Here is a 17,782-nt window from a genome sequence, read left to right as displayed (position 1 = left end):
ACGTCGAAGCCCCACATACTCGGACGTGCTATGGAATGATTAAAAAGTAAAAAGCAAAATAGAATAAAAATTAGATGAACCGTTGATGAAAATTAGATCATGATAAAAGCAGTACATCGTGTAATTATCTGCCACATTATTTAAACGTCGAAACCCAGCCGAATTCGACATTCAAACATCATTCACTGAAAAAGTAAAATATCTCTTTGGATTCTGATATGAACTCCTTACTGACTAAACAAAGACATTTCTATGATATAGACCGTCATTGATAAAAAATATTTGACATCAATCTCCAGTCTTTTGCATCAATGGACTCAAAATTCTACGTCAACGTTATAAATTTAATTTGTATTGCAGTTGTTTCCACCATAAGAAATCAAATAGCTCTGAAATCTAATGGTAGAAGAGAACTCCAAAAAAATTTAAAAACGATTCATACATTTTTATATAATTATTTTAGATCTGAAAATTGTTTCAACATTAAACATATTGTGAACCATATTTCTTTTTCCTAAGCCCTTCCTTTTCGGTAAGATAACTTAATAATTTATGTACTATAAAAATCATTTTGTTGACTTGAATTTCAGAGGCCACCTTTATATGAACTGAGACGTGAATGTGGCAGTTTGAAATTCAAGTGGGAAAGTTGCAATTTAAAGAATAGACATGTTTCGAAATCAAAGGAAAAAAACACCAAGGAAATAAAAAACATGAATCCTAATATGTTCAATATGGAAACAAAAAGCAATGGATTACGTGATGCAAGCAATATGTATAGATGAACCGATGACGTACATCGTGTAATTATGCTTAATTACTCCCACACTCTACCATCTTGTATGAACGTCGAAGCCCCGTCGAAGCCCTGCCGAATTCGACATTCAAACATCATTCAGAGAAAAAGTAATAAATTTTGTTTGATTCATATAAGAACAAATTGACGTCCTACCCCCAGAAATTGTCTACTTTTCAATCACCCACGAAGAAGGTGAGATTTGGAGGGATCGAAGTTAAAAAGTTTGATGTGCCCCTCCATATTCATATAATTCCACTTTCAGTTTTCCTAAGTTAATATAATCGATTCTAAGTAATAAAGAATCGATTCAAAGCGTTATAAATTAAGAAATGCATAAGAGCTTTTATTGATTATTTATGGTGACATTAATGACAACGTGGCTGGATATTGATCACACTTTTGTTAAATTACTAAAAAGAAAATTCAATAATGCATGAGAGGGGTCAAATTTATTTTTCTAATAATGTTAATCATAGTATTTTTTGATATCATAATCATTTATACTAATAACTAATTATAATGATTAAGTTTTTCAAAATAATTTATTTGAATGTGGCCAAATTTTTGGTCTAAGAGTTCGTTTGAATTTTTATCGTCGTCGACCTTTTAAATTCGATTTTTTTATAACCGCTTATGTGGTAGTCGTGATTGGTTTGGTTCAACGATACAGACCAATAAAATAGTGACACATAGCCTATTGTCACAAAAGTTATTAACATATCATGGTCCTTAACAAAATTTTGGTGGTAGAATTCTGCCAAAATCATGACCTGGCCCGTCCGTCTCGACTTTTTGCTTGGACTGGAGGTTCATAAGACATAGATGGAGACGCCACAATCTAGTTTATTGATAAGAAAAGGAAGATTCGCCACAAAGATGTTAATCTTTGATAAAAATCAGAGTTGTAAACTTGTAAACCAAGAGAATCCTCTCTCAAAGCTGAAAATGCATATATTATGACTTCCAAAGTGTCTACATATGTATTTGGTGCCCCTATATATGTGTATAAATATTTTTAAGGTAGCTAAGAAACCCTAAAAGAAAGCCCAATGACATTGGGTCCAAAACTAAATTGAAAAATATAAACACATTGTTTGCAATTAAAAGAAAAATACAATTTATTTTATTTCCTATATTAATTATTCTTCAGGAGATAGTCCTCTATCCTACCTTTTGGCTCAAGTCAGCCCATCCCGACCTTTGGCTCAGGCCGACCCGTTTTGACCTTCAACTTATGTTAGTTTGTTTGGACCATTAGTCTGAATGAACCCATCCCAACATTCATTTTGGGTCAACATGTCTCTACCGTTAGTCAAACTTAACCTGCCTTAATATTCGATCCAACCTATTCTGTTTTAATTTGTGGTCCATATCAGTCGTTGACCTTTAATCCAGGACGAGTCTTGGACTTCGATATACACGTTGTCTCTTCTTGATCTTTGGCTTGGTTTGATGCATCTCAGTTATTAACTTGTCTCAATATTTTTTTTCTAACTAATCTATCTCAATTTTTGTCGACAATAATCTATCTTAACTTGTAGTTTATCAGTCAACTTAATTTTTTGGCTTAATACCTCTTTTTGTCCCTCTTTATAAGGGAAATGTTCAATTTCGTCCTACCTTTTTCAAAAAGTTCAATGTGGTCCCACGTTGTGAAAAAAGTGTCCAATTTAATCCTTTTTGGTCATGGCGTTAAATATTTAACGATCTTGCTGACATTGTGGACTGATGTGTGCAACGTGGCTTTTTACCTTCATAACGTGGCAGTGACAGTGTTTTTCATTAACTGAGAATGTTGTAGTAGGCAGTGATTAAAATTTTGAGTGTTAGGGTTTGGTTTGAGTAATTCAAAATCGTGATTTGGGGATAAGCATTTTGGAGGACCTGCAAATCCAAATTGGGTGATCTTGAAGGTGAAATCTGCAGAGGAAATCCAATTCCGCAAATCAAATCAGGTTAGAGGTTTTTCGAAAATGTTTTCATTGTTGTTGCGTTTGAGGGGGTTTAACTATGGGTGAAATTTTTTTGTGTGAAAAGTTGTCTTCATTTGATGCATGATAGTGGTCCCATAGGTCTTACTTTAACTGAAATTAGTGGTCCCCCGTTTGCATTTGTAGGGTTCGGGTAGGGATGTCTGATGACATGTTTCGGGTAGTGGTCCACCATGGTGGGACCTTGATCAAAGAAGTCCCCTTTAATTATATAGGAGGAGAGATAGTTAATTGGGACGTAGACCCCGATAAATGGTGTTATTTTGGAGTATTAGGTTCACTTAACCATATGGGATACATGCAAGTAGAAGAATTATATTACAGTGTCCAACATGTTCTACATAAGGTTGATGATGATAAAGGAGCTATGAACATGATGAATGTGGCTAAGTATTTGGGGGAAGTGAACCTGTATGTTGTGCATGGGGTGGACGAAGCAACTATCTTAGAAAATGATGAGAATGAGATTCTTTTGCTATGTGAAGGTCATGCAGAGAGTGGTGAGGATAGTGGCGTAGGAGGAGAAGCACATGTTGAGGGTGGTGAAGAAGGAATGGAAGACGTAGTGAAGGGTGCAGTGGAGGTTGAGAATGAGTATGCAGTGGATGCTGAGAATGAGGATGCACGGGATGTTGAGAATGTAAGTGAAGGATTAGAGGTTCACAATGAGGATTTACTGGATGTTGACAATGAGGATTGGTTGGATGTTGAGCATGACGAGGCATTGGAGGTTGAGAAGGAGGATTCAGTGTATAATGAGGATGTTGAGCATGAGGATGCAGAAGATGATGAGGTTGCAGTGGAGGTTGAGAATGAGGATGAAGTGGAGGATGTAAGTGAAGAAGCATTAGAAGTAGATAATGAGGCTGAAATTGAGGTCGAAAGTGAAGAAGAAGTGGAAGTGAACAATGATGATGCAGTAGGAATGGATGATCTGAGTGGTGATGAATACGTGGATGATGAAGACAGTGAAAAAGAAACCCAACAATGTAGGGGTTTGTCAGATGATGATTGGGAGTCTGATAAGCTTTTAACTCCTGAAAATAGTGCAAGTGAGGAGGATGACAATGATGATACAATAGATGTAGGTCCTTTCTCAAAATATGCAAAGTAGAAGTCCATGGCAGATTACAAGTGGGAAGTGGGCACTATTTTTACTAACAGGGAAGAGTTTAAGGATGTTATTAGAAGATATGTTGTTCATGCTGGGAGGGATCTAAAATTTATCAAAAATGATAACCGTAGGGTGAGGGTGACATGCATGGGTGGCCAAGGTAAGTGCCCACGGTTAGCTTATTGTGGTTATTTGCCGTCATGAAAAATTTGGCAATTGAGGAAGATAATTGATACTCATAGTTGTAGTAGACAACTTAATATTAAACTGATGAATGCTAAGTGGTTAAGTCAGGAAATAGATAGATCTTTAGTTGAGAATCTTACTTTAAAGGTGAATGATATTTGTACTAAAGCATTAAGAAAATGGAATACAAATGTTTCAATATCCAAGGCAAGAAGGGCAAAGTTAATTGCCACAAGACAGGTTGAAGAAGATTTCATAGAACAATATAAAAGGGTGTACGACTATGGACATGAGCTGTTGAGGTGTAATCCAGGATCAACAGTGCAAATTAAAGTTGAATCTCATAATGGTGACCCAATCTTTCAAAGAATGTATGCTTGTCTCAAAGCTTGTAAAGGATATGGTTTTATTACTAAATTTAATTGTGCCGGGGTTAGTCTTAGCTATCCAAGAGCTTTTTCCTCGGGTAGAACAAAGATACTGTTTAAGGCACCTCTATGCAAACTTTAGGAAAAGGTTTGGTGGGCAGGTATTAAAAAATCTGATGTGGAGTGCTGCAACCACCACATATCCCCAGGCTTGGGAGAGAGAAATGCTGAAAATTGAAGAAGTCAATGTTGGAGCATATAAATACCTCATAGCCATTCCCCCAAGGTAACCCATTAGCCATTATATACACATTACTGTCATAGATGCATTGCAACCCATTTGAGAATTCTTTTTTTCAACATGTTTTGGTCAAGGTATCTCTTCACAGCTCAACCAATGTGTGATACCTTTGATAACAACATCATTGAAGCTTTCAACAGTGTCCTCATTCATGCAAGAGGAAAACCAATTATCACAATGATGGAGGATATCAGAGTGTATCTCATGAAAAGGTGGGCCACCAATAGAAGCAAGGTGGCATCTATGAACTTCACAATATGCCCAAAGATAAAGAAGAGGCATCAGAAAGAATGTAATTTGTCTAGGTTTTGGCTGTCAAGGTAATCTTATCACCACAATTTATATACATTTTGTTATTTACGTTCATTGATGTGCTTTATTTCTTTCAGCTGGGCTGCACGGAAGATTTTTGAGGTTAGGCACACTTCATCTGTTGGGAACAAGTTCACAGTGGATCTGGACACTAAAGAGTGTAGCTGCAGAAAGTGGATGATCAGTGGCATCCCATGCTGTCATGCAATTGCAGCAATGAATTACTGTAATGTTCATCCAGAAAATTTTATACCCACTTGCTTCAGAAGATCCACATATGAAGAGGTGTATGCGTCCATAATTTTTCCACTCAGTGGTCCCCAACTATGGCAAACCACAAATTTCAATGATGTACTACCACCACTGATAAGGAAGTTGCCTGGGAGGCCAAAGAAAAAACGTAAGTTGGAGGCATGGGAGTTAACTAAGGACGACACTCAAATGCGTGTTGGAGGGCATAGGAAAAAGTGTACCATTTGCCGTCAGACAAAGCACAACAGGAATAACTGCCCTTTACGGCCCCAACCAGCATAAGCAAACCACCCACCAGAAGCAACCCAGCCACCAGAACCAACCCAGCCAACACAAACAACCCAGTCACCATAAACAACACAACCAACCCAGCCACCTCCAACTTCCCAATCATCCCGTCCACCAAAATTCAGAGTCAGAAGAAAAGATAGATAGATAGATGAATTGGTTTATTATGTACTGTACTGTCTTTATTTTGGTAACAGACATGTATTGTCTTTTTAGATGAATTGGAGGTTATATGTATTCAATATCATGTACTTTGGTGACAAACCTGTACTGCCTTTATTTATTGAATCAAAGTGCTTTCATCATGTTTTGTTTAAAGCTTGTATTTAGATTTGTAATATGTGCCATTAGTCCTCAGTCATATGCATTATTGGGTTGACCTGTTTCAACATTTTAAAACCAAATGGGGAACTGATTCGAACATTTTCTACATTGCATTGCATAACTAATGTTACACCAACCAAAACACCTTCACATTGTCAACGTACTTTTTTCAAGCATCCAAATACATAAAAGGTATTAAGCCAACTTATAACAAACACCCAAATTCACGATCTAACTAAATCAACCTAACCACAACTTCAAAATTACAAGGTCAACCACAATACACACACACAAAGCTACAACTAACAACTTCATCATTTTCTGGATTTTCTACAAATCCTTCACTGCATTTTCCAGCTCACTTATTCTCTTCAGAATTGTGCAATCTTTTTCATCCACGTTGTCTTCACAACACCACTTGAAAAAGTTACAGCAGCTCCCAATTGAAGATCCACCCTGTTATTCACCATGTTAGGAAATCTATGAACAAATGCATCAAATCAACTCAAGAAAACATTAACTGAGAAGGGTATACTTCAAATCTTGTAATGAGGACAACCCCAAAAATTTCTCCCAGCATTCTTCGTAGTTCTGGCCACTTTCATTACTGCAATATCACCACAGTAACAAGTAGGGATTAACCCACCTCCCTTACAAGCACCACCATAGGACGAATGAGAAGATCCTTTGGCCCAACTTTTCGAAAACGAAGAACACCCTTGGGAACCCATTCTCAATCCTCAAAGACCAATTCGAATACCCAAACCAAACCCTAACACTCAGAATTTTAATCACTGCCCACTGCCACGTTCTCAGTTAATGAAAAACACTATCACTGCCACGTTACGAAGGTAAAAAGCCACGTTGCACACATCAGTCCACGCTGTTAGCAGGATCGTTAAATATTTAACGCCGTGACCAAAAAGGATTAAATTGGACACTTTTTTCACAACGTGGGACCACATTGAACTTTTTGAAAAAGGTAGGACGAAATTGAACATTTCCCTTATAAAGAGGGACAAAAAGAGGTATTAAGCCTAATTTTTTCTCAAATTTAAAGTTTTATTTTTTAAAAGTCAATCAAAGTCTTTTAGTATAATCATACCTATCTTTATCCTAAAATTAACACACACCTAAAAAGAGACATTGAAGACTTGATTTATGTTTTATCAAACCTATCTTAATCTAAACCTTTTAAAGAAAAGGAAAGAAATATAAGGTTTGGAAATGTTGTTGAATGTAAAAAAAAAAATATTTACGGTGTATACTATTTTTCATTTTTTATATGGAAAAAGTTAGTTCGGATGTTAAAAACACATTCATTTCACATGACTTTTAATAATATAATAATATAATAATATTTATTATGATTTTAATTATTGTGAACTATAACTAAAACTCAATTATCATAAACTATTATTATTATTATTTTCCATATGAAATTAAAATAATATTTTAAAGAAATAAAATTTTATTTTCTTTAAATTTCACCCACAAATCTTTCTTATATTTTATAATACGTAAATATTACAAGATACATTTACAAAAATTTATAATATAAAAATACCAAAAAAATTGTAAATCATATCTTAAAATATAAAGGTAATGGGAGGTTATGAGAGGTTTATAAAGGAAAAAAGGACACATAGGGCGGGAGGCTCAAGAAGAAAACGTCGAATATCGATAGAATTTGACGTTGCATTTGTAATGGGACGTTATCTTAAAATGTAAATCTTATCTTAAAATATAATGGTAATGGGAGGTTATAGGAGGTTTATAAAGGAAAAAATGACACAAAAGGGAGGGAGGATGAAGAAGAAAACGTTGAATATCCGTAGAATTCGACGTATCCTTTGTCTTTTTTCAAACTTTTTCTCTTTTGGCTAACAATTAGTATGTAGATGCCTAGTATAATTCGACGTCTGCTTTGTATTTTTAAATCTGAGAAATTGAGAAGTTAAAAACTCTAGATTGTGAAAGACGTTCCTAAAATTCTCTTCAGACATGGCTTCTTCATCATCATCATCAAGAAGAAGCCCGAGTTACAAGAAACTCAAACCCATCTGGATGGATAAGTGATGAAGATATTTGAGGAAAGTTTTTATATAGGAGACATTTAAAAATTGTAGTTCCTCACAAGTATCTGGACCTGCAATTGTTGAAGAAAGAATGGTTCCCTTTTCAAGAATGGATTGCATATCAAGGGCTTACTGATTTTGTCCAAATGAAAGGAGATTGCTATCCAGATTTGGTAGAGGTTTTCTACACAAACTTGAGGGTTGTAAATGAGGTAATTCACTTAAGGGTAAAAGTTGTTAACATTACTATTGACGATAATGTTTGGTCAAATATTGCTGGACTGAAAGTTGAAGAATTGGATTCTCATATCCGTGATTCTGACTCAAACAAATGGCTAACAAAGAGAACTATATATATATATATATATATATATATATATATATATATATATATAAATTTCTTAAGATAAACAGGAAGGTACAAGGTCGATAAGCAGTACCTACATGATGGCTTAAATAAGGAGGAGAAAGTTATTGTTTATGTTCTGACTTGGCTACTGCTGCCTGGAAGATTTGTCGAGGATAGAATGTCAACAGAAGATGTATTTCTGTTGAATGCTATCAAGACTAGAATCCTAACCAACTGGGTTGCGGTACTAATGCTCCCAACTACTTCATTTCCCTTCACGTCCCAGCCCCGCAGCCTTTGACGTTCTATGGGAGGCAAAAAAGAAAAAGGATCCAAAAGTACGATAGTTTTTGATATTGTTGGAAGAAGAAACTTTTGGCTTCCAATCGTACGTCTAAGCCCTTTCAAATTCGACATAAAGTTTGCAATTGATAAGAAAAAAGAATAAAAGAAAGGTGTTGTTTTAAATATTTACCATCATAAAACGCTGAATGGTTTGTGGCTCGACATTTTTTCTCTGTGCTTCCATTTGTGCTTGAACATTCTTCTTCGAGGATGACTCTGATAAAGTAATAAGGTGTTTTTTAAGTCGTTTATGTCTTTCTAATATCATTTGGTACTCATTTACTTTGTTTTTAATGTCGGTTGACCGATTAATTTTCGTTGATCTTTAGGCTATTTTTTGTGCTTGGTCAGCGAACTTCATCATCTTCTCCAGTGACACCATTTGAAGTTTGTTTTTTTTCCTTCAATATTTCTTACATATGATGTTAAATGTTCGTGTTTGTGTTGTGTTTGTCGATTCTGGACGTATGATATATGCATTAAGATAGATATTTGTGTTCGTGAACGTTTACTATGATAGTCTTTTTTTTCCTTCAACGTATGATTGGTAGTTTTTTTTGGTTCTCAACGTAAGTTAGTTTTTTTTCATGGATTCTTTGCTTTTAGAGTAGTACTATGGATTGAAGCTGGATTCATCAGCGTTGTATTAGTGAAGAGTATGAGCGAGGGGTTTCTGAGTTCATAGAATATGTTAAAGAACACGCAAAACTAGTGAACGGGACATATTTTTGCCCTTGTGTTCGTTGTCTCAATCAAGTATATCAAGACTGTGACAACATTTGTGATCATCTATTCATCTATGGAATAATGAGAAGTTATACAGTTTGGACTTGGCATGGGGAACTATTATATAAGCAAAATACGTTAAGAGGTTCGGATTATGTTGACGAATGGATGAGTGATCATTTAGACGAAATGGTACGTGATGTTGGCGAAGAAAATTTTGGAAGAGCTCATTCATACGATAGTCTTAAGAACAATTCAGAGCAAGAGTTGTATCCAGTATGCATCAATTTTACAAGGTTATCGGCTACCTTGAAATTGTTTTGTTTCAAAGTAAGAAACGGATTGACTGATAAAAGTTTCACGGAATTGTTGGAGTTGTTGAAGGACATGCTTCCAGAAAATAACACGTTACCTATCTGTAATTATGACGCGAAGAAAATTCTCTGTCCAATGGGTTTGGAATACCAAAAGATACATGCATGTCCCAATGACTGTGTATTGTATAGAGATCAGTATGCTTCAATGAAGGTGTGTCCGACATGTGGTTCGTCACGATTTAAGAAGAAACCTCATGGAAATAACGATGAACACAATAAAGGTCCACCGACTAAGGTCATGTGGTATTTACCTATAGTACCTAGGTTGAAATGATTATTTTCTATTAAAGAAGATGCGAAAAATCTTATGTGGCACGTTGATAGAAGAAAATGTGATAATCTTCTTCAACACCCAGCTAATTCCCTACAACGGAAGAACATTGATGGGCACATTTTCGAAATTTAGTGCAGTGCCAAGAAACTTAAGACTTGCACTTGCTACCGATGGTATGAATCCTTATGGCAACTTAAGTAGCAAACATAGTTCATGGCCAGTTATGTTGAGGATTTATAATTTATCTCTTATGTTGTGCATGAAGAGAAAATACATTATGTTGTTTATGATGATATCGGGTCCTAGACAACCTGGAAATGACATTGATGTTTATCTTAAATCGTTAATTGACGATTTAAAATGTTGTGGGAAAAAGGCGTCGAGGTCTTTGATTCATACTCAGAAGAAAACTTTCGTTTGCGTGCAATGTTGTTTTACACCATAAATGATTTCCCACCATATTGGAACTTGATTGGTTACAGTGTTAAAGGTCATTTTGCATGTCCGATTTGTGAAGAAAATACTAGTTATCTTCAGCGTCTTGCCTGAGGGCAACCAAGCATCCTTCGGTGTTGCTGGCTAGTGCTCAGCGCTGGAGAGGGTGCCCAGGCGTGCTTACGAGGAGAGTAGTGCTCAGCACCCCAAATGGGGGCAACCAGGCATCCTTAAGAGACTTCTTACGCTGAGGGCCCCTATAAAAGGCAACCAGGCATCCTTGCAAGACTTCTCAAGCCTTCTTTCAGCTTATTTTCCTAGTGCTTCTGTTGTCCCTCCTCGGTTCCAACTCCTTGACACTTTTGCTCCTCTTCTAATCCTACCAATAACCTACACAATTGAGGGAATTAGTGATCAAGTTCATAAAGTATAACCTCTCTTCACTTATTTACTGAATTCAATTAAAACAAGAGTTTAATAGCTAGGGATGTTATTTAATTTGATGATTTTTGTTTTAATAGCTAGGGATGTTATTTTTCGTTGAAATTTTTTTTGTGCATTCCTTATGGTCCATACTTTGATAGAAAAACCATAGAAGCAGTTTTGGTAGTCACGGTTTGGAGTTATAATTATTTGTGAAAACAAGAGGTATCAAAACTTCAAACTATGATAACTTTTGCTTAGGAAGTCAGAATTGGACAATTTTTTTTTTATTTTGGGTAGAAAAAAAAGGTTTTTTTCTATTTATTTTGGATTTTTCAAGTTTATTTTTCTCTCTCCTCCAAACTTTGTTAAAATCGTAGAAATAGTTACCCTTTGAATTTTTCTCTACCAATTTTTATGCTATCATTTCATGGTTGTAGGGTGTTGCTCACCAAATTTCAGCTTATTCTGATAAGTTTTGCTCATACTTGCTGTTAAACCCCTTATATTTTCACTATGTTGACTTTTTCTTATAGAGTTGACTTAGTGTATGACTAGGGGAAATCCTGGGCAAATACCACCGTTTGATCCTGAAATTGATAGGACTTTTCATAGATTAGCTAGGCATAATAGGATTTTATCTTTAGAGTCTGTCCCACCATTAGGGTCTCCACCATTTGGGTTCATACCATTAGTGTCCAACAATCTACTTCTGCATCCACTTTTCCATATTTTGTGCATTCTACATCTGCTACATTTGTTTCATCTGAGAATAATTCTGATTCTGAATCTGTTTTTTATCATATTATTGAGAACAATATGGCCCAACCTCCACCTCGCGAGAGGATTCTTAGGGAGATGGCTGCACCTGATTTCAATTATGAAAGCTTGTGCATCCAATATCCTGATGAGGACGTGCCATATGTTCACAAGACTAGACTAATCCATTTCTTGCCAAAGTTCCATGGTCTTGCAGGTGAATGTCCACACAAACATCTGAAGGAGTTCCATATCTTTTGCTCCACAATGAAGCCCCATGATGTTCTAGAAGATCATATCTTCTTGAAGGCATTACCTCATTCACTAGAAGGCGTGGCAAAAGATTGATTGTACTACCTTGCATCTAGATCCATCAGAAGTTGGGATGATCTGAAGAGATTATTTTTGGAGAAATTCTTCCTAGCATCCCGGACCACAACTATTAGAAAAGACATTTCTGGGATTAGGCAGTTTGGTGGAGAAAACTTATATGAATAATGGGAAAGGTTTAAGAAGCTTTGTGATAGCTGCCCGCACCACCAGATATTTGAGCAACTCATTCTCCAATATTTTTATGAAGGTCTAAACAACATGGAAAGGAGTATGATTGACACTACAAGTGGGGGAGCGCTTGGTGACATGAAACCTGCTGAAGCCAGGCATTTGATTGAGAAGATGACTTCCAACTCCCAGCAGTTTAGCACCAAAAATGATGCCATTGTGCTTAGGGGAGTTCATGACGTCATTACCCACCCTTCACCATCTGCAGATAAGAAATTGGAGAACAAGCCTGGTGCTTTTGTGAGTTTGGTGACACAGCTGGCTACCAATCAGAGACAACACCTCCATCTGCATCTATTACATGGTGGTGTGCTATATGTCCTTCTAGTGACCGCTATACAGATGCATGCCCATCTTTGCAGCAACCTATTGGCCAAGATGCACCTCAAGCCTATGCTGCAAATATCTAAAACAATAGGCAGCCACAACAACAAAGTTATGACTTAGTCAGGAACAAGTACAACCCAGGGTGGAGGAATCACCCAAATCTTATATGGTCAAATGCTCCCCAGCATCAACAACAACAGCAGCAGCAACCACCACCTTTCTAGAATGTTGTAGGTTCGAGTAGACCATATGTGCCTCCACCAATTTAGCAGTATCAGAGGCAACACCAGCAACAAGAGATACCCGTCCAACCAGTTCCTCAACCTTCTACTTCTTCTAACCCTACACTAGATGAGCTTATTAGGAACTTGACCACGCAAAATATGCAGTTCCAACATGAAACAAGAGCATCAATCCAGGAGACAAGAGCTTCCATCCAGAGCTTGACCAATCAAATGGGGTGGATGGCTACACAACTCAATCAGGCACAGTCTCAGAATTTCGAAAAATTTCCATCTTAGACTGTTCAAAATCCGAAGAAGGTTAGTGTCATCACCCTCAGATCTAGGAAGCAGATTATTGTGCTCATAGTACCATCTCCTACTCCTGCATTTACACCTACACCTACACCTGCATCCCAGCTTCACCCTGCTATTTCTTAGACAAAAGAGGACCAGGCTAGTCCAAGCAGGACATTTGAGGTAGATGGACCTTTTTCCAGGTGGACCTTCTTCTCCTACCACCACCACCAGTAGTGCATCTCCTACCTTGCACCGTCTGATTCCTCTTCCATTCCCTCCGAAGGCGATGCCTAGCAAAAAGATGGAAGAGGTAAATAAAGATATTTTGGAATCTGTTGAGATTGTTGATAGGGGAGCACTGGTTTAGCTAAACCCATAATCCTAGTGATATCTGAGTTTTTGATGATGACAACACATAATTAATAAAACGCATGTAGTTGGTGTTACATGTTCTATGCTTACATGTTATATGCGTTTTTGAGAACATGGTTGTGTTGTTTATGTTGTTCATTGCATTTCACTGTATTATATATGTGATTTTATACATGAATGCATGACACATGTTTTTGGAAAAGAAACACCACAAGCACTTTTGTTGAACTTAAATTGTGTGGAAAAACAACAGTTTTAAGTCGATTTCATTATGGGGTGAGTCGATTAAAACTCGTGTCTTTGCATAAACATTTTCAAGTGTGTTATGAGAGGTTTTCAAAGAGAAAAGTTTGCAAAATTGTTTTACTCTGTTATAAAGTAGATTACATGGGTATTGCATTCGACTAAGTTTGTTATGTTTTGAATAACTGTTAATGTTTGATATAACTATCACAACGACTATATTTTTAAATATGTTGACCAAGCATTAAATGAAATTCTTGTCTCTATCTGATTGTACTTCTTGTTTCATATCAATGAAATCAGAATTTATGGTTAAAAATTTGTGATTGATTTATACTGAAAAGATCAAATCGATTACACTGTTCTTGTATGTGAATGGATTATTGATTATTGTTACTTTTATACATTTGCATACTCATATATTAATTCTTGTATTACATTGATTTTAAAATGCTTAATCTTGAAAGACTTGGAAAGGTTTTGTAGGAATATCACTTGCTGACTGGATGGAACTGGATAATCTGAGATATGCTACAGCAAGAAATCGACTTTGACTAAGATCAAATCGATTAAACATCAACAAGAATTTAAAGATTCTAAAACTGGAATATCTAATATCTTTAAATCTTGCTTTAATTGATGTTGATTACATATTCTTATATCTTTATGCTTATCTGCTGCATAAAATATCTGAGATGATAAGAGTTTGAAATGTGTTGATTGATTGAATCAATATCTATATGTTATTATTGTGATTTATCTGATCTGATACTATGTTATTCATACAGATATATGCTTTGACAATTTCTGCTTACTGAATTGTGCATCTGGATTTTAAGACTAAAATATTCATAATGACAAGGGGAGTGATGAGTCAATATTTTCTCAATTTCACTTAGCTTATTGTACCGAATTTAATCAGGGAATTGTGCTTAAATGTCCAGTATTTTCCCATTTTTCTTAATTGTGTTTAATTTGATCGGAAATTCAAATTTTAATTAATTTGAATTATTTGAGCTAATTATTTGCATTGTTAATTGTAGGGAAATTGTTGGATAAATTTTGGAACATTTGGAGGTCAAAAGAAAGATGCCACATCAAATATATTTTAAAATAAAATGAAAGAGAGGTGTGGATTTAAATTGGGGGGTGCACATTGAGAAGCTGGATTCGTTTGGAGAGGTGCACACGGTGAGCAGCCACGCGTCCTAAAATGTTTCTTCATTTTAAAGCAGCCACATGCCATAGGTCACGGCCCACATAATGGAAAAGAGGTGCAGATTTTAATTCTCGGTGCTTTCCACTCTACACATAAACTTTTGACTTTTCAATTGGAGATGAGAAGCAACTCTCGGTGTGTGCTTATTGGAGGGGCCCTCATGGTTTTGCTACAAAATTAAAAGCACACGGCCTAGGGCCCATGAAGCAGCATAGGAGCAGGTGGTGTCACGGTTTGGGCCATTCAATTCTTCTAGAGAAGAGGCCTTCACACGTTCCAGCAGTAGGGGCTGTAGCTGGACAGCAAGCACACGGAACTGTAAGGGTGCACATCCAGCTTTCAAATGGAAAAGAATTCCACACGTTCACGGTGCATTCAGCAACTTGGAGAGATTCGGCCCACACTTGGCAGCACCCACGGTCCCATTTTGTTTGGCACGGTCCAGCAAATTTTGGAAAGGAATCCACGTCCAGCTTGGAGAGAATGGAGGGAAGCGGTCCAGAGTTGAATGGAGAGGTGCACCTAGCACATTAACGCCCAGCAGAGGCACGAGGAGAACACACAGCCGCCACAGTAGAAAGGAGTGTGACCTAACGGGGGAACAACTACCAGCTTCACGAGAGTTTTCCTTGGAGCAAATTTTTTTTCATATATTGTAGAAATGGAAGGTTACGGGTGACGGCCTGGACGGGTTTGATGTGCACACTTGGAAGCTCCAGCCGCCACTCTCTCTCATTTTATTTTCCAGCTGCCGTGGATGGCTCTTTGCTTTGCTTTTGAATGTTATTTTGAGGGCATTTTAATGCTTATGCTTGAACTGAGTTTTTTTTTACGTTGTCACAATGGATGAGAAATGAAGCACATTTACTTCTCCGTTTAGTATTCTTTTTGCAAGCACAAAGGGATAAATGAAATCAGCCAACTTCTCCAAGTGAAATCATCAATCACTGTGCGCTTCTAAAAAGAAAATGAATCTGCCCTCCGAGAGCTCCACGTGACCGTGCTCATCCAGCTCCTACCTACCACATTTAAATCACTTCTTCATCCTCCAACAATTTCTGCCAAATGTCCCATCACCCTATACTTTATCCTAATCCACTCTTTTTATTCTCTGAATAAAATTAAAGACACCATCCACCTTCACAGCAACCGCATACCACTCTCTCCCCCTTGCGTGCTTCCTAAACGTGTCACCATTTCACTTCTTTCTCCAAGAAAGAAATTAAAAACTCATTACCGCTTCATTCCAGGACGCTCCCATGCTTGTGCTCCAAACCGAAAGAAACACTACACCGTGCTCTTCTTTCCAAGTGTCCACCTTTCATTCTCTACTCCAGCTAAGCTAATAGAAATACTCTCCTAAAGTCAATCACCGTTCCATCTCTTCATGCAAAGTGAGTCACGCTTCACTTTTCTTCCAGCAAGCCGAGAGTCACCATTCCCGTATGTTCATTCTCTATCACCGCTCCATTTCTCTCTCAGCTCATCATCCACACTTATCCAAAAGAAAGAAGAAAACATTTGTGTTGCTACTGTCTAAAGAAAGAAAAGAAAAATTGATTTCCCTACTGGAATAAAAACCAAGATGTTTCATTCATCCCTTTGTGCTTGCAAAAAGAATACTAAACGGAGAAGTAAATGTGCTTCATTTCTCATCCATTGTGACAACGTAAAAAAAAACTCAGTTCAAGCATAAGCATTAAAATGCCCTCAAAATAACATTCAAAAGCAAAGCAAAGAGCCATCCACGGCAGCTGGAAAATAAAATGAGAGAGAGTGGCGGCTGGAGCTTCCAAGTGTGCACATCAAACCCGTCCAGGCCGTCACCCGTAACCTTCCATTTCTACAATATACGAAAAAAAATTTGCTCCAAGGAAAACTCTCGTGAAGCTGGTAGCTGTTCCCCCGTTAGGTCACACTCCTTTCTATTGTGGCGGCTGTGTGTTCTCCTCGTGCCTCTGCTGGGCGTTAATGTGCTAGGTGCACCTCTCCATTCAACTCTGGACCGCTTCCCTCCATTCTCTCCAAGCTGGACGTGGATTCCTTTCCAAAATTTGCTGGACCGTGCCAAACAAAATGGGATCGTGGGTGCTGCCAAGTGTGGGCCGAATCTCTCCAAGTTGCTGAATGCACCGTGAACGTGTGGAATTCTTTTCCATTTGAAAGCTGGATGTGCACCCTTACAGTTCCGTGTGCTTGCTGTCCAGCTACAGCCTCTACTGCTGGAACGTGTGAAGGCCTCTTCTCTAGAAGAATTGAATGGCCCAAACCGTGACACCACCTGCTCCTATGCTGCTTCATGGGCCCTAGGCCGTGTGCTTTTAATTTTGTAGCAAAACCATGAGGGCCCCTCCAATAAGCACACACCGAGAGTTGCTTCTCATCTCCAATTGAAAAGTCAAAAGTTTATGTGTAGAGTGGAAAGCACCGAGAATTAAAATCTGCACCTCTTTTCCATTATGTGGGCCGTGACCTATGGCATGTGGCTGCTTTAAAATGAAGAAACATTTTAGGACGCGTGGCTGCTCACCGTGTGCACCTCTCCAAACGAATCCAGCTTCTCAATGTGCACCCCCAATTTAAATCCACACCTCTCTTTCATTTTATTTTAAAATATATTTGATGTGGCATCTTTCTTTTGACCTCCAAATGTTCCAAAATTTATCCAACAATTTCCCTACAATTAACAATGCAAATAATTAGCTCAAATAATTCAAATTAATTAAAATTTGAATTTCCGATCAAATTAAACACAATTAAGAAAAATGGGAAAATACTGGACATTTAAGCACAATTCCCTGATTAAATTCGGTACAATAAGCTAAGTGAAATTGAGAA

At 37.2% G+C, this 17,782-nt stretch overlaps 2 protein-coding genes, 1 non-coding gene and 1 pseudogene across 3 annotated transcripts; 3 read left to right on the top strand and 1 right to left on the bottom strand.

Annotated features, from left to right (window-relative positions):
* Positions 1–3,079: 3,079 nt before the first annotated feature.
* On the top strand, positions 3,080–3,904 carry LOC148198579 (uncharacterized). Its single transcript, XM_088115859.1, has one exon. The coding sequence runs from the start codon at positions 3,080–3,082 to the stop codon at positions 3,902–3,904; it is 825 nt and encodes a 274-aa protein (XP_087971985.1).
* A 6-nt stretch (positions 3,905–3,910) lies between these two features.
* LOC148198578 (uncharacterized) lies at positions 3,911–5,605 on the top strand. The gene is made up of 5 exons (XM_088115858.1): positions 3,911–4,064; positions 4,260–4,461; positions 4,601–4,744; positions 4,834–5,079; positions 5,149–5,605. Exons 1-5 carry the CDS (start codon positions 3,911–3,913, stop codon positions 5,603–5,605), a joined length of 1,203 nt encoding a protein of 400 aa, XP_087971984.1.
* Positions 5,606–11,492: 5,887 nt separating this feature from the next.
* On the top strand, positions 11,493–12,813 carry LOC148198577 (uncharacterized; annotated as a pseudogene).
* Positions 12,139–12,246, bottom strand: LOC124822456 (small nucleolar RNA R71). The gene has a single exon (XR_007027569.1). It is a non-coding gene; the product is annotated as a small nucleolar RNA R71 (small nucleolar RNA).
* Positions 12,814–17,782: the final 4,969 nt, after the last annotated feature.

The sequence above is a fragment of the Vigna umbellata genome, chromosome 5 (genome assembly GCF_029865625.1).
Source record: "Vigna umbellata cultivar VRB3 chromosome 5, Vumbellata_1.0, whole genome shotgun sequence".
NCBI classification, from domain to species: Eukaryota; Viridiplantae; Streptophyta; class Magnoliopsida; order Fabales; family Fabaceae; genus Vigna; species Vigna umbellata.
Note: the sequence above shows the minus strand (reverse complement) of the source record. Positions and strands in the feature narration are given on the sequence as shown.

Excerpts from the sequence above, each read along its gene's own strand:
- LOC148198578 (XM_088115858.1), top strand. The coding sequence starts at position 3,911 with ATGGCAGATTACAAGTGGGAAGTGGGCACTATTTTTACTAACAGGGAA. Across the intron at positions 4,745-4,833 it reads CTCATAGCCATTCCCCCAAG|GTATCTCTTCACAGCTCAAC; the intron begins GTAACCCATTAG and ends GTTTTGGTCAAG. Across the intron at positions 5,080-5,148 it reads TCTAGGTTTTGGCTGTCAAG|CTGGGCTGCACGGAAGATTT; the intron begins GTAATCTTATCA and ends TATTTCTTTCAG.
- LOC148198579 (XM_088115859.1), top strand. The coding sequence starts at position 3,080 with ATGGGATACATGCAAGTAGAAGAATTATATTACAGTGTCCAACATGTT.